At 36.0% G+C, this 15,618-nt stretch overlaps 1 protein-coding gene across 7 annotated transcripts in view; it reads left to right on the top strand.

The window, feature by feature from the left end:
• The window catches only part of SEC24B (SEC24 homolog B, COPII coat complex component), an 89,248-nt gene that overhangs the window by 19,753 nt on the left and 53,877 nt on the right, over nt 1–15,618 (top strand). For 5 of the 7 annotated variants that reach the window (XR_004382963.1, XM_032860029.1, XM_032860018.1 and 2 more), the window contains exons 2-3: nt 3,581–4,330; nt 13,805–13,978. Coding sequence is in view for 6 of the 7 variants with exons in the window: in XM_032860029.1 (XP_032715920.1) it covers nt 3,581–4,330; nt 13,805–13,978 (924 nt within the window). In the remaining variant the exon portion in view is untranslated. Of the gene's footprint in view, nt 1–81; nt 87–3,580; nt 4,331–13,804; nt 13,979–15,144; nt 15,194–15,618 lie in introns of those variants that run through there. The other 2 variants (XM_032860040.1, XM_032860051.1) reach the window with 2 other exon arrangements.

The raw sequence follows: 15,618 nt of genomic DNA, 5'->3' as shown, positions 1-15,618 counted from the left end.
TGATTCATTTATCATTTTGACCAAATTATTTTTGTATACTTTTCATACATTTAGAACATTTAGATCTTGATATAGAATAAGGAATGGTGAGCATTGACATATTGTTAGCTCTGTACACCTTCACATTCCCCTGAAGTAAGCACTTTCTTTGATGGACTGGGAAGTTAAAAAGTTCTCTGGTGGGTAGTTCACTTCTGATAAATTCTAGCATCTAGTTACAGCATTCCTGTTAGTTTTAGAAGAATGATGTTTGAGTAGGTTGGACATACTGATGGTTATTTCCCTGTTTTCAGATCATGTAGCATGGATGAGCCACAATATTTATTAAGTGGATAGATACATAAATAGGTTTGTCTAATTCTACTTGGCTCTTCTCTTCACTAATTAAGTCTTACCAGTGTAGAGTTTTCTGAGACTGAAGTCAAGAGTAGCAAACCATCTTTGTATATTTAAGGAAAGAAGGGAGGGAGAACATTTCTTTTTTTCTTTTCTTTTCTTTTTTTTTTTTTTTTTTTTTTTGGCATGTTAATGAAAGATTCCTATTGACTCTTTTCCTTTTAAGTAAATAAATTCTTTCAGGTGCACTATGACCATGTAAAATATCCTGTAAGAAAAGTAAATTATAGGGGCGCCTGGGTGGCTCAGTGGGTTAAAGCCTCTGCCTTCGGCGCAGGTCATGGTCCCAGTGTCCTGGGATCGAGCCCTGCATCGGGCTCTCTGCTCAGCGGGGAACTTGCCTCCTCCTCTCTCTCTCTGCCTGCCTCTCTGCCTACTTGTGGTCTCTGTCTGTCAAATGAATAAATAAAATCTTTAAAAAAAAAAAAAGAAAAGAAAAGTAAATTATACACCTAGTAAAACAGCCGTTATCGAGTTTGGGTTCTTTGTATACTTCTTGGAATTATAATAAGTATGGATGTTATTTTTTATCTTTTTTTCTGCCATAGAATATGTATTTATGTGACCAAACTTAAGGTGCCACTACATTATTGAGTAGAATTGAAAACAGAATAAGGAAACATAAGCTTTATTCATATATCTTTTATAACAAGTATTTTTATATTTTTATGCTTTCTATTTTTAATACATTAATATAGCACATTTAATACATTATTATAGCAATATTATATATTATGGCAATATATATTATATTTCTATATTTAATACATTATTATTTAATACATTATATACATTTAATACATTATTATTACATTATTATCAATACATTGTTATTAATACATTACATAATTTAATACATTATTATATTATATTTTAATACATTATTTCTATTTTAATACCTTATTATAGCAAAGGAAGTGGCATTTCCTTTGTGTCAGTGAACTTGAATCAGCTTGTGAATATTTTTTTGGTTGTCCTTTCATTTGAGGTATGGTACAGATAATGATTTCCTTCCACAACATAGAAAAATTAGATTCGAGGATAAAGTTTGCCCTTCGTTGGAACCAAGACTGTTAGGGACAATTGACTATTTGCCTGGATAAGGAAAGCCAGCCAGACTTTAGTATAGCGTGGGTGGGAGGTCATTGTTTAAAAGCATGAATTTGGGCCAGGTTACTTGATTTATCTTGGTTCTGTTACTTCCTAAGCATGTGACTGTATTAAAGGACTTAACTTAGGGGGCACCTGGTCATCTCAGTCATTAAACATCTGACTTCGGCTCCAGTCATGATCCCAGGGTCCCTGCTCAGCTGGAAGACTACTTCTCCCTCTCCCACTCCCCCTGCTTGTGTTCCCTCTCTTGCTGTGTCTCTGTCAAATAAGTAAGTAAAATCTTTAAAAAAATAATAAAATAAGTAAGTAAATATAGGACTTAACTTCTGTGCCTCATTTACCTAACTTGTAAAGTGGGTATAATGATACATTTGCTTCGAAGGACAGTGAATGGCACATAATGTAATATGTTTAATGATATTTATAATATTAACAAAAGTAATACTAAGGTTAATGTTAATTTGAATGGTATTGATAAAAATACGTTCTGTAGTGATCAAGGAAATAAATATGTATGTCAGTGGAAGTATTAAAAGCATTAGAGGAAAATGAGTATATATTTATATAACATTAGAAAAGGGAAGGCTCTTTAAGTATGATTTTAAAATGAATGAGGTCAAAAAATAGTAACCTGATGGAAAATACGTGTAGTACATAATAATAATTTAAGGTTAAATTTTTTAATATACAAGAACATTTATAAATCATTATGGAAAGCACAAGACTGTAAGAAAAGGGCAAATAACAAAGAAGACACCTAAGTAGCTAAGAAATATCTGGAAAGAGTCTCAGCATTACTCAGGTAAGTACTGCAACCTGAAATGTTTCTCTCCTATCAGATTGGCAAAGATTGAAATGTTACTCAATGTTGGGAAGATGAGGCACTCCTAAGCATTATTCATAGGAGGTATGAATTGATAGACTTCTGAAGAGATATTTGACAGTAATTGTCAATCTTAAAAGCACAATCCCTTTGAACTCCCAGTTTCACGTCTAGGAACTTATCCTACGGATTCATTACAGAGGTTGACCTCATAAATGTAAATTAGTTCAGTCCCTGAAATAAATATTCATCAAAGGAGATTTAGTAAATAATGTTACATTTCTAATGAAATACTGTGTAGATTTTTAGAAGAATAGTAAAGATTTATATATGCTAATAGAAGGATATTCAGGACACATTAAGTAAAAGAAAAGCAGGTTGTGGAACTGGGTCATGAAGGATATAAAAAAGCCATTAAGTAATAGATACATGTGGAAAGAAGGATATTAGCTACCAGTGAAAGAGGGGGAATTGTACTTTTTACTTTGTATTCTTCATTATTTGAATTTTTTTTTTTTTACAATGGGTATATTGTTACTTTTATAGTTTAAAAGAAGCTAATAAAAAAGGTTTGCACTGTCTATACTGGGTATAATAGTTATCTATTGTTGCATAACAAAATACCCCCAAATTTAGTGGCTTAAATAGCAAATATTTGATCTCAGAGTTTCTGAGGGACATGAACTTGGGAGCAAACTTGCTGGGTGGTTCTGACTTTGGATGTCATGAGATTGTAGTTAAGCTGTCAGCTGGGGCTATAGTTTTCTCAAGACTCTACTGGGTATGAAGAATCTGCTCCGAAGTTCACTGATGGGGTTGGTGCAGGCCCCAGTTTCTCTTTGGCTATTGGCCACAGCGTTCAGTTCCTTACCTCATGGATTTTTCCATAAGGCTCCTCACAACTTGGCAGCATTGTTCAAACTGAGTGATCTAAGAGAGGGAAACCAGCACCCAAGATCAGGCTCATCTTGAAAGTGATACATCATTACCTCTCTGACATGGTTTTGGTCCTACAAATCAGTCTTGGTATATTGTGGGACGGTGTGAATTCATATACAAGTGTATGAATACCAGGATGTAGGGATCACTGGGGGCCATCCTGGAGGCTGGCTACCACAGTGGGTCTATAACAGTATTATCTTTTGTGACTATTGGAGAAGTAAATTAATTAGGGCGACATTTGATGGGAACGTTGCTTGAAAATTAGTTATCTCCTTGCCAATTCCTGTGTTTGCTCTTCTTTTTCAGGTCCAGCACAGAATCAAATGCAGGTTCCATCAGGGTATGGAGTGCATCCTCAAAACTACATTGCTCCCTCAGGACATTATCCTCAAGGACCTGGGAAGATGACCTCATTGCCGTTGGATAGCCAATGTGGTGATTACTACTCTGGTCTCTATACGGTACCGACACAAAATGTGGTGACTCCTAATACAGCAAATCAACAACCAGGAGCACAGCACATGTATGGCAGGGGTCCTCCTGCACCTCATATAGTGGGATCCACTCCGGGATCTTTCCAGGGGGCCGCATCACCAACATTGCATTTGCATACGAGTGCCGCCCAGCGGTACTCCCATTTTGTGAATCACTACAGTAGCCCAGCCGTGTATTCTGCCAACTCTTCTGTTGCTTCTCAGGGATTTCCCTCTACCTGTGCTCACTACGCTATGTCAACTGTTTCTACTGCTGCATATCCTAGTGTTTCATATCCCTCTCTGCCTACCGGTGATCCATATGGGCAACAAATGTTTACCTCACAGAATGCTCCAACAGTCAGGCCACTCAGAGAGAATTCATTTTCTGGTCATAGTACAGCCATCAGTCATCCCTCACCGCTTCCACCTCCTCCATCACACCAGTACCACCAGCAGCAGAGTCTTTCAGGATGCAGTACTCTCTCGTGGTCAGCTTCAGGCCTTCCATCAACCCAGCATAATATCGTCCGAAACCACACTGGCTCCCCGGCAACAGCCAACAGCAACCCAACGAATACTGGTAGGTTGAATGGAAAGTTCACCAAAGCATGGCTGAAAATCGTTGCATTTCCAATCAGGTTTTTATTTGCATGAAGATTTAAGATGATATTGCCTAACAGAAAAAGTGGAAATTAGCTCACCTTTGCAGTTTATTTGCTTTATTTATTGTGGTGTTTTAGCAACATCTCCCTGAACCCTTCCCCTTGCCCTGTTCAGTTAGCCACCCAACCACCTACCGTGCATAGTTATGTTCCTTATCATGACTGGGATCTTAGTCAATATTTATTGATAAATTTTATGCCTCTGCAGTAGTTGTCTTTAGTATGAGTTAGGTCAAGGGCAAAATAGGAGGGTCCGTTTGGGCATATGCTTTGTTAGCCACTACTTTCTTTTTTATATTGTTCAACCTTAGGACAGTTACTATTCCAGCCAGAACCCTACTCACTATATATAGAATACCACTGTGGTTTCTCTAAGTGAGCCCCTATTAATGATGCTCACAGAAGATAATATATATGTATGTAATATGTAGGAATACATACTAAAGCTTATGTTTCCTCTTCCCAAATTGGTAAATTAGGATGGAGGCTGGGAAAGATGAAGAAAGATACTTGAAGAATAGTCTTGTAGTTAATCTTTCTGACATTCTTAAACCAAGGTGTAGTTAAATTTATTAGTGTAAAACTTACGTAAATTATGTGGTCTTTTTAGTGTGGGCTTTCCATATCATGTACTCATTTTAATTCAGCTTGTAAGCTTGAACTTAACAACATACCCTCTTGAACTGAATGAAAATGTATGTAAAGAATGGGAACTGGTGAAGCTGTGGTAGTTTTCTGAATGTTGCCTTTAAATTCTGTATCAGAGTCCAAATAGCCCTAAGTCAAGGATGCCATTGAAAAGTATCCTTCCCTGGACAGTTAGATTATTTAAAATTAGAACTTCGGAATATTGTATCTGAATATATTTGAGATCATCTATTCTTTCATTGCTGTTATTTAGAAACCCTTTTGGCTGCAATCAACTAATAGTGGTTTAAACGAAAAAGGTGGTATTTTTCTCACATAACAAGAAGTCTAGGTAAATGTTGTGGATCCAGATGTCCTCTGTGTCTTTTCTCTCCCTGGTCTACCATTCTTTGCATGTTGGTTTCCAGAAACTTCTGTACCTGTAGACATCAAGTCAGAGTTAAAAGCAGGAAGAAGGGAAAGGAAAGAAGATTGGGTGCTGGCACTGGCAGACTTTCCCTATCATTTGCCATAGCTGTTTTTTTTTTGTTTGTTTTATTTTTTTATTTTTAATAAACATACAATATATTTTAATCCCCAGGGGTACAGGTCTGTGAATCGCCAGGTTTACACACTTCACAGCACTCACCATAGCACATACCCTCCCCAATGCCATAGCTGTTTTAAAAGAAAATCCCTTGGGGCGCCTGGGTGGCTCAGTGGGTTAAGCCTCTGCCTTCGGCTTAGGTCAGGATCTCAGGGTCTTGGGATCGAGCCCTGCCTCAGGCTCTCTGCTCGGCGGGAAGCCTGCTTCCTCCTCTCACTCTCCCTGCCTGCCTCTCTGTCTATTTGTGATCTTTGTCAAATAAATAAAATCTTAAAAAAAAAAAAAAAAAGAGAGAGAATCCCTTATTTTAGGGAAGGTTAGAAAATGAATACTTAACCTTTGTAACCTTCACGGTAGACGCGGGTAAGAAAGAAGGGGGTTGGCATTGACTGGGTCTTGGGTGAATCAACCTAAAGCATCTGTCACAGTTCCCAAATGTGGCTGTGCACAGATTGTGATCTTCAACCTTACTTACTGAGCTAGAATAGAATCTCATTCTCCAGGCTCGTCTTGGGAATCTGTATTTCTGACTTGATCTTGTCATGATGCCTAGTAAAAAAGGTCAGTTTTTTTGTTTGTTTGTTTGTTTTTTAAACAAATGAGGAAAGCTATCCAAATTGGGTTGCCTGCTTGTGGTTATTAATATTAGAAACCCAAGTTTGTCCTGGAGCTCAGTTTCTTTGACTCTCAGCCTTCCCTTCTCAGAGTCAGGGCTTTCTGTCCTCTAGAAATTCTGTTTTTTTTTCCTCTCTTCTTTCAGCAGTCTGTTTACAGATCAGTTTATCCTAAGGTCTCTGTGACTTAAGGATTTTGTGACTTTCGGGACAAAAAAAAAAAATACACGTAATTCCTATCTTATTTCTGAGATGGGAATGGAATCCTGGATGGAACCAATTATCCTGAGATAAAGGATCAGGGAAATATGGGGTCACTTGGCTAATGAACAGAATACCTAACTGGGAAACACTATCCCTGAAAAAAATATTGAATAAAGAATACAAATAATTACAAAATTACCTTCTATATGAATAACTAGTAATTAGTTCTTCATATAGAGAGATGGGGTATATTTCCATTCTTTTAATCCTAGTACTATACTGTGAAAGCCATAATAAATATGATTTTAGAAATTAATTCATGTTAAATAGGGGTTTTTTTGCCTTTAGATTGGTAAGTTACTTTTTAATTATATTTTGGAGATTGACAGATATATTAGGTTAATTTGACACTTGTTTTTCATATTTCAAAAGAAATGAAGAAGTTACTTTTAAAACCTACTTTGAAATATTATAGAAGTTCCCAAATTTTCTCATTGAGCCGATGTTTATCAATATTATTTTTCATGATGTTCTATGCAACTTAGTAATAATAGTTCATAAGGTATTTGGTAGATATCACTGTGTTTCTCTTAGAAATTTAAAACGTCCCTTGGTAGTTTTTTATAATGAAAAAATAATGAATATACATAGAAAGAGTTCAAAGAAATAGATAAAATGGAAAGTAAATGTTTCCTACCACTAGAAATTTTGGCCACTGATTTTCAGAGATAGCCACAATTAACAATTTTTTGTGTATCCTTCCCAAAATTCTCTACGCATGTACAAGTGTTCTCTGTTAGAAGTATCATAAGCATACACATACATACTTAAGTGAACCATTAAATAGCAAGGAACTGTTTTGTATGATATGCTAAATACATGAAACTATTGAAATTTTTAATTTTTTGGTTAATGTATGATACTTTTACTAAAAACCCACTTAATCTTAGTATATAAATGTGGTATATTGGAATGTAATAAACTCAATTCATTGAAAAAAAAAACCTTTGGAACCCTATGAATTTTTGCCAGGGTGACTTGGGTGCCTAGGTACAAGGTTTGGCAACCATGGAAATATTGATTTAAATATTCTAGAAAGAAAGACAACTTTTATTTGCCTTGGATGCCTTTACATAATTTTGGCACATTAGAATAATTATCTTAGCTATTAAACATACTTTTAGGTGAAATTCAACCATCGAGTAATTAACAAAAATGATTGTACTTTTTATTACTTGATTATACTAGTTACATTTTCAGTGTAACAAAAGTTCTTAAACAATTCATAAAGTGTTAGAGATCCAAAAGCATGAACATGAGTTAAATGATTACCAAAAACATGTTGCTGCATACATGCTACTATTTTTAGGCAGTCATTGAGTTCATTTTCAGAAACATTGGAATAAAAGAGAACTTTAAATGTTATCTCACTTGCCTCTCTATTTTATAAGAGTATATTTCAGCAGTATATTTCAGCCAGTATATTTTAGCACTAGAACTTCAGATTTTTTAATAAAAGTTCTATCCCAAGTATGTATGTCTGGGGTGCTTTGTTTGTTAACATAGGGTGAAGTTTTGGCTGCTGTGTAAAAAGTGTCATTTCATTAGGACTGTTACTGTAGATAAATCTCTGAAGGTTTAAAAAGTTTTTCCTAGTTTGAGATAAAGTTAGTTGAGTATGTAACTTTGGGATATAAAGATACCCATCTTTGATAGCAAGATGAGTATTGGAACATCATTTAAAATCATTTTCTTAAATTTTTACTATCCCTTTGTTTTGAAAAGTATATAATTTTAAAAATTAGCAAGATAAATCTTGGCTAAGAAGTAGAGTTTTGCCAGAAAATATTATATTCATTAAAATTATTTTTACTTTTTTTCCCTGGAGAATCACATATTAATATTATGAAATAGTATTGTCTAATGGTGTTTTACTGTGTGCAATTTTATAAAACAAGAAGCATTTTTTTAAAAAGTACTTATAGAAATAATAATAATAAACTTCTATATAATTCTGTATAAAAATCCACAATATAGGGGCACGTGAGTGGCTCAGTCAGTTAAGCGGCTGCCTTTGGCTCAGGTCATGATCCCAGGGTCCTGGGATTGAGGCCTGCATCTAGCTCCCTACTTGGTGAAGAGTCTGCTTCTCCCTCTCCCTCTGCCTGCTTGTGCTGTCTGTCAGATTAATAAACAAAATCTTTAAAAAAGAAAAAAAAAATCCACGATATACATGGCATACAGTATCTAGTTACTGGTAAGTAAATGTTGTAACTGTTGTCTTGAGGTACTGATATGCCTGAGGAAAAGCAAAATAAATTCTCAGTGTTCCCTGATATTTCAGCCTCAGTCTGAAGAATAAATTCTTCACGTATGAAGTAAATTGCAGGCAAAATAAATATTTAAATGTACGAGGCAAAATTTAAGAAACTTTTTAGCAAAAGTATGAAAGACTACCTCTAGAAACTTGTAGAGAAGGGTTTCTTAAAGACAACACAGTAAAATAAATTATAGTTTTAAAGAGTAAGCATGCTCAATTTGACTAATTTTTGAATTAAGAACTTTTCTTCATTGAAGGACATGAAGAAAACAAAAAGACAAGGCATAAACTGGGAGAAAAAAATACAGTATTTATCCAGAATACACACATAATATATAAAATTAATAAGGAAGAGAACAACAACCCAAGAAAAAAACAGAAGATCAAATGAAAACATACTCAACCTTATAATAATCAGGAAAAGAAAATTAAAACTAGAGTGGGATATCTTTTTATACTTAGCAGCAGAATGGTAAAAATTCGAGATCCTGACCACACCATTGGCAAGAATGTGGAATAACAGAACTCTTAGACATTCTTCTTGTTAGGAAGATTTATGGCTTCAATATTTTAGGAAAATTTGGCATTACTGGAATTGAAGATGGCCATGCCCTAAAATGCAGCTATTCCACTTCTATAATGTGGTGCATGAGTCACCCAGATTCGTATTAAAATGCTTGTTCTTACCAAGTCTCATATGGCATGGCCTAAGAGAGTACATTTTTATCACATGTCTGCAAGAGCTGTTGGTAGCGTAGGTACCACACTTAATAGGAAGGCTCTAGAGCACCACATCTTTTGAGATGTGTAGCACTTACAGGACATGGTGACATTTGCTTGGAATACTGGGCAAAAAGGACTAGTCTGCTCTTTAGGCCAAAAGACCTTATTTCCCCCAGGGGGATTCTGAGCCCCTTGCTTCACAGCTACAGCTACCTGAGGTGGGTACACACCTTGAGAAGCTCCGCCCTAGAGAAACATGCATATCTGCTCCAGGGACAGGTTCATGAATATTTATAGCAGCACTGTCTTTGTAAAACCAAAAAGTGGAAACCCAAAAGTCATGATAGTGGAATGGGTGAATAAATAATGTCCTTCCACTGGAGTGCTGAACAGAAGTGAAAATACGATCGAGGGCTGCGCTTATTAACATGAGTGAATCCCAGCAATGTAACAGCAGAAGTCATGAAGAATGGATGTAGTGTGATACCATTACCAAGTGAAAAAAACAAGCAGAAATCATGTTTAGGAATACTTGTCTGTGTGGTAAACTATTTAAAAACAAAAGTAAGGGAATAATAAGCACAATTCGGAAGGGAGGACTTCTGTGAGGAGTACGCGGACAGCGTCAGCAGTTTTGGAAAGGTTTTATTTTCACAACTGGATGCTGAGTTCATGGGTATTTTATTACGGTTTTATATGTGTATTTATGTACTTATGCATATACGTATCACAAGCTCATCTATACCAATTATTAAAGAAAAATATTTGTGATAACAAAGCTGGGAGTCAGTGTATTCTTTACTGGGGAGAGAGCGTGGCAAGTTCAAGGGACTGGAAGACGACCAGTGAAGCCAGAGGAGAACTCAGGCCAGGATGAGGCTAGGGACTTAGGATCATTCCAGGCCTTGTTAACCATGTTAGGAAGTTTCAAGGGTAAGATGTTTTGTTTCCACCCTGAAGCACTGGCAGAATTTTGAAGGATTATAAGCATGTCAGAGACGGGCTGTAGTGGTTCTGGAACAGAGAGGGGCCCTGTTTAAACTACTTATCTTTGACTTTGTGCTGGGAATTGCTTTTTTAAAATTATTGTGGGACTAGTTTGAGGCCTAGGATGATGGAGTTGTTCCTGATACAGTTTTTTTTTTTGCTTTCTTATGCCAAGTGCCTCTAGGTACTACCAGTTTATTGCACTAATTCAAGTCCAGAACTCTAGCCTCACTGGGCTCTGAATGCTCTGAACCAAAGCTGCTGTTGTTTGTTAGGATTCGTTTCCTGGTTTATCCTTCTCCTGAGGCTATAACCCTGCAGAGCACTCACTTCAAAGTGGAAGTACTTACGGTATGCCTTATCAGGTACCCCACCCGGTATGCCCTGGCTTGTGTCTTTTGTTTCAACACAAAACAGCAGATCAGCTTTGTAGCAGACAGTGAAAGCAGCTGTGAGTGTTGGCTATTTCTCTGAGTTTTCAATTTTGTACAGATTTTGGCCCAGAAATTTATTAATAGCATGTTAGATCTTTGATGATTTTAGGAAAGTATTATAAAAATGGTTTTTAGGGCGCCTGGGTGGCTCAGTCAGTTAAGTGGCTGCCTTCAGCTCAGGTCTCGATTCCAGGATGGCCTGCATCAGGACCCCTGCTTAGCAGGGAATCTGCTTCTCTCTCTCTGTTCCTCCCCCTACTCGTGCTCACTCTCTTTTTCAAAAAAATAAATGAAATCTTTGAAAAAACATAGTTTTTAAAGTTACCTTTAATGGGAGGTTCGGTCTTTACCTCACCCATCCTTACTGTGTCTTCTACCCCCCCTTCCCTTTTCTCCATCACCCAATGTTAGATGATTTTATCTTTCTTAGTTTTCACTTTGTATTCTTAAATATACTCATCACTCTGTTATGTTTTAATGATTATATCAGTTATCTAATTCTGGTTTAAAACGAAATGACTTTTTTTTTCCATAGTTCTGTGGGTTGGTTGGACAGTTCCTCTACTGGTTTTTCTTGGACTCACCATTGGGTCTTCATTTAGCTGGAGACTTGGCTGGGTTGGAAGATCTTAGAACTTCACTCATGTATCCAGCAGTTGGTGCAGATAGTTTACAGGGGTACCTAGGTTTTTTGACACTTAACTAACTTCCTTACATGATTACCTTAGGGTAGCATTTCCAGAGCAGAGTGGATAGCTACAAGGTTTCCTGAGATTTGAGTTCTGGGACTTGTATACCGTTGCTTCTGCCACATTCTGTTGATTAAAACCAGTCACAAGGTCAGCCCTAATTCAGAGGGAGGGAAAATAGACTCCACTTCTTAATGAGAAGAATTGTAGAATACTGTGACCATGTTTTTAGTTTCCCAAAATGATGTTTGTCCTCCCTAAAAACGATGAATAGCACATTTAGACTCCTTCCACCTTCTTTCCCATTCCCTATTATATTTCTATCATTTGTACACTGTGGAGCATATAATGTGTTGGGGTTTTTTTTCCTTAATTTTTATTTATTTATTTTAAGTAGTCTCTATCCCCAGTGTGGGGCTTGAACTCATGACCCCAAGATCAAGAGTTGCATGCTCTTCCAGTTGAGCTAGCCATATAACATGTTTTGTTCTATCACCACCTTCTTATATTTGTTTTAGTCTTAGCCCTTCTAAGTTTGTCTCTCTCTATATGCACACACACATACATATTTAAATATACATGCACACGTATGTACACACATATATGCATGTGTTCATTATATTTTCACTGTTCACTACTAGTTTTTTGCCATAGGTTTTTTTTCCCCTAACTCTGAGATATAATTGACATACTACATTGTGTAAGTTTAAGAGGTACAAAGTGATGATTGATATATGATGCACATATGTATTAGAAAATGATTACCACAGTAGGGTTAGTTAATATATCCATCATCTCACAGAATTACCTTTTCTCTGTATGTAGAGAACATTTAAGATTTACTGTCTTAGCAACTTCCAAGTTTATAAAACAGTATTGTTAACAGTAGTCACCATGCTGTACGTTAGATCCCCAGAACTTACTCAACTAAATATTTATGGGGCTGCCTCAGTGGCTCAGTGGGTTAAGCGACTGCCTTCGGCTTAGATCATGATCCTGGAGTTCCAGGATCAAGCCCCACATCTTACACTCCCTGCTCAGAAAGTCTGCTTCTCCCTCTGTCCCACACCCCGCCGCCCCTGGCCCATGCTCCTCTCTCTCAAATAAATAAATAAAATCTTTTTAAAAAACCTAAAAATTTATGGTAACAGATGGTAAGTATGCTTATTGTGGTGAGCATTATGTAATTGTCAAGTTACTATGTTGTACAACCAAAACTAATATAATGTATGCCAGCGGGTATACATCAATAAAATAATTACAGTTTATACCCTTTGACCAACATCTCCCTGTTTTCCTTCCCCCTCCAGCCCACCCCCATGCCAGGCCCTGGAAGCTAACATTCCACATTCCACTCTGTTCCTATGAATTCCAACATTTTCTACATATAAGTGAGATTGTGTACTATTTGTCTTTCTCAAACTTATTTTACTTAGCACAATATCCTCAAGGTCCATCCGTTTTGTCACAAGTGGCAGGATTTCCTTTTTTGTGGTTAAATAATATTCGTGTGTGTGTTTTTTATCCACTCACCCATCAGTGGACACTTAGGCTGTTGCCATGGGTTTTTCAATGAGCTCTTGGTCTACTGAAGATTATCGTCTAGATCGAGCGGTTTGAGCTATCACAGAGGCCCACTATGAATCACCTGTACTTTGTTTATTCCAGACGTCCAACCTAGAGTTACCATTGAGTCCTTACTTGATTACGTTTGAAATACAGTCTCTGATTAGTAGTAGTAAATAAGGTGTGACAGTTTATAGTACAAAAGGGGATATGAGCCGATACTAGAAACGTTTGTGGAATTCATGGACTGCATTACTGCAGAAGCAAATAGCCTCTATTCACCTTATCTTAGGTACCATTATGTTGTACAATAATGAATTAATAGTAGCGACCATTAAAATTGTAAAGAAAAATTGTTTGGGGTTCATTTTGTTTAAAAAGGTAAGGAGGCTTATGACATGTTTTAGGAAAGTTGCTGTTAAAGATTATTAAAACATTTGGTATTTAAGTTTTCAGTTTTTCTGGAAATCATTTCTTTGGACATTCTTGTTTTCTCTATATAATACTAGATAAATGTGATCCTACCGAGGTTTCTACAAGAACTTCAGATAAACCATATTTTGTTGGTATCTTAATATTTTTAAGTTGATTGCTGTGGGTGAAATAGTTTTTTGTCTCCAGTTACAGATTCTTTATCTTGTCCTGTTATGCAAAATGTTCAGCCTCTCAAGTCCAGCCCAGTCGTATCCACTGTTTTATCAGGAGCCTCATCAACACGAACACCTCCAGCTGCAAATCGCCCAGTTGAGCCTGGAGCCTCAGTTACACAGCCATCAGAGCTGCTACAACAGAAAGGTATTTAAAAAATGTATTACGTATATGTGGAGAGAGCACACACACACACACACACACACACACACACATACACACACATACTGATTCAAAAACCTGATTTTATTATTTAAAAAAGATTTTTAAAGTTATTTATTTATAATCTCTATACTCGATGTGGGGCCTGAAGTCATGACCCCCAGATCAAGAGTCACATGCTTTTCTGACTGACCCACCCAGGTACCCCTCAAAGAGGTGATTTTTTAAAAAGTCAAACTGTGTAACCATCATTTATAGAAAATAAGACGAAATGTAATTTATAATCTCAATTCAAACACTATTCCCTTTTTATATATTAACTTCCAGTCTGTTTATGATTATTTACATAGTCGCAGTCATATCTTACATACCATTTTGTGTATTGTGTTTACATTTATTAAATTACACACAGTTCTTCATATATCCACACATAGTCGTTGTAGTCATTTTCATGGCTAATACTTCATCGTTTCAGTGTATTACAGTTTACCAATTCATCCCTCTATTGTGGAACATTTGTTTCCTGTTCTTTAAAGGTTATTATAGTTTTCTTTTAGGATAAAGCATCCAAGATTTTTTTATTTAATGAATCTCCATATCCTATTTGATGATTTCTCTACTTGTTACTATTAATGAAAGTAACTTTTGACCCAGTTTTGGGAATAAGAAGGATGAAAACGAAACTCTAAGCCATACCTTTGCAGCATGGACAAACAATACAGGGTATTCATTTGCTTGTTTAATATTCTCCATGTGTTAAATAAGTGACAGGTAACTAAAATGTGTTATTTTTTACTCTCCCTACTTTGCCTTTTATTTTGGTTTTTTTTCTGTCTAAAATTCCAAATCTGTTGATGTTTCCAGTTGAAATACTATATTTTTTATTTCGTGAGAGAGAACTGAACTATTACTAGGAAGTTTGTATTTCCATAGCAACCATTAGTTATATCTTAGGGACTATACTTACTGTGTTATGGCAGCTTCTCACCTTGAATTTGAAGAATTCTCTTTCTCTCTCTCATGTTTCTGAAACTCAGAAAAAGCATTTCAGGTTGATCTCACTACTTGCTATCTGTTGAGTATGTGGTCAAGAGTACTTTCTATCATTTGATCAGATTATACATTATAAATTTTCTTATTTGGCTTTATAGGAAAACCAACTGCAGCACCCTGGAGTGTCCATTGATTCCCAACAAGCCAGTGGGTATATTAGGAATAAAATCTAGTTTTTTTATAAGCATTTGCCTTTAAAATGAGGGATAAGAAAGTTTTGCTTATCATGAGTAGAAAAAAACATAAGCATAGGTTGAACCCCTAACAAATGAATGGTATCTTTCCTCTACATTGATGACTGCCTTCCATTTCTTAAATATTATGCTCATTTTGACCCTTCACATTCCTCCTCCTAATATCTTTTTTCCTATTATATTTTCTTTTTTTACCATTTTACTTTAAGTAGCATCTTACCATTGTACTTTAAGTGTCATTTTACATGGTTTTACAAACCACATTTCCACAAAATAATCATAATTATGTTTCCTTTCTTTTTTACTCTAATATAGATTTAATAGGATAGATTTGAAAAGAGGAGCTACCATTTATGGAGCATTTACAATGTGCCAGAA

Source organism: Lontra canadensis, unplaced genomic scaffold (genome assembly GCF_010015895.1).
Source record: "Lontra canadensis isolate GAN:19392208 unplaced genomic scaffold, GSC_riverotter_1.0 scaffold1, whole genome shotgun sequence".
In the NCBI taxonomy this organism is placed as follows: Eukaryota; Metazoa; Chordata; class Mammalia; order Carnivora; family Mustelidae; genus Lontra; species Lontra canadensis.
This window is presented reverse-complemented; position numbering and strand designations above follow the sequence as displayed.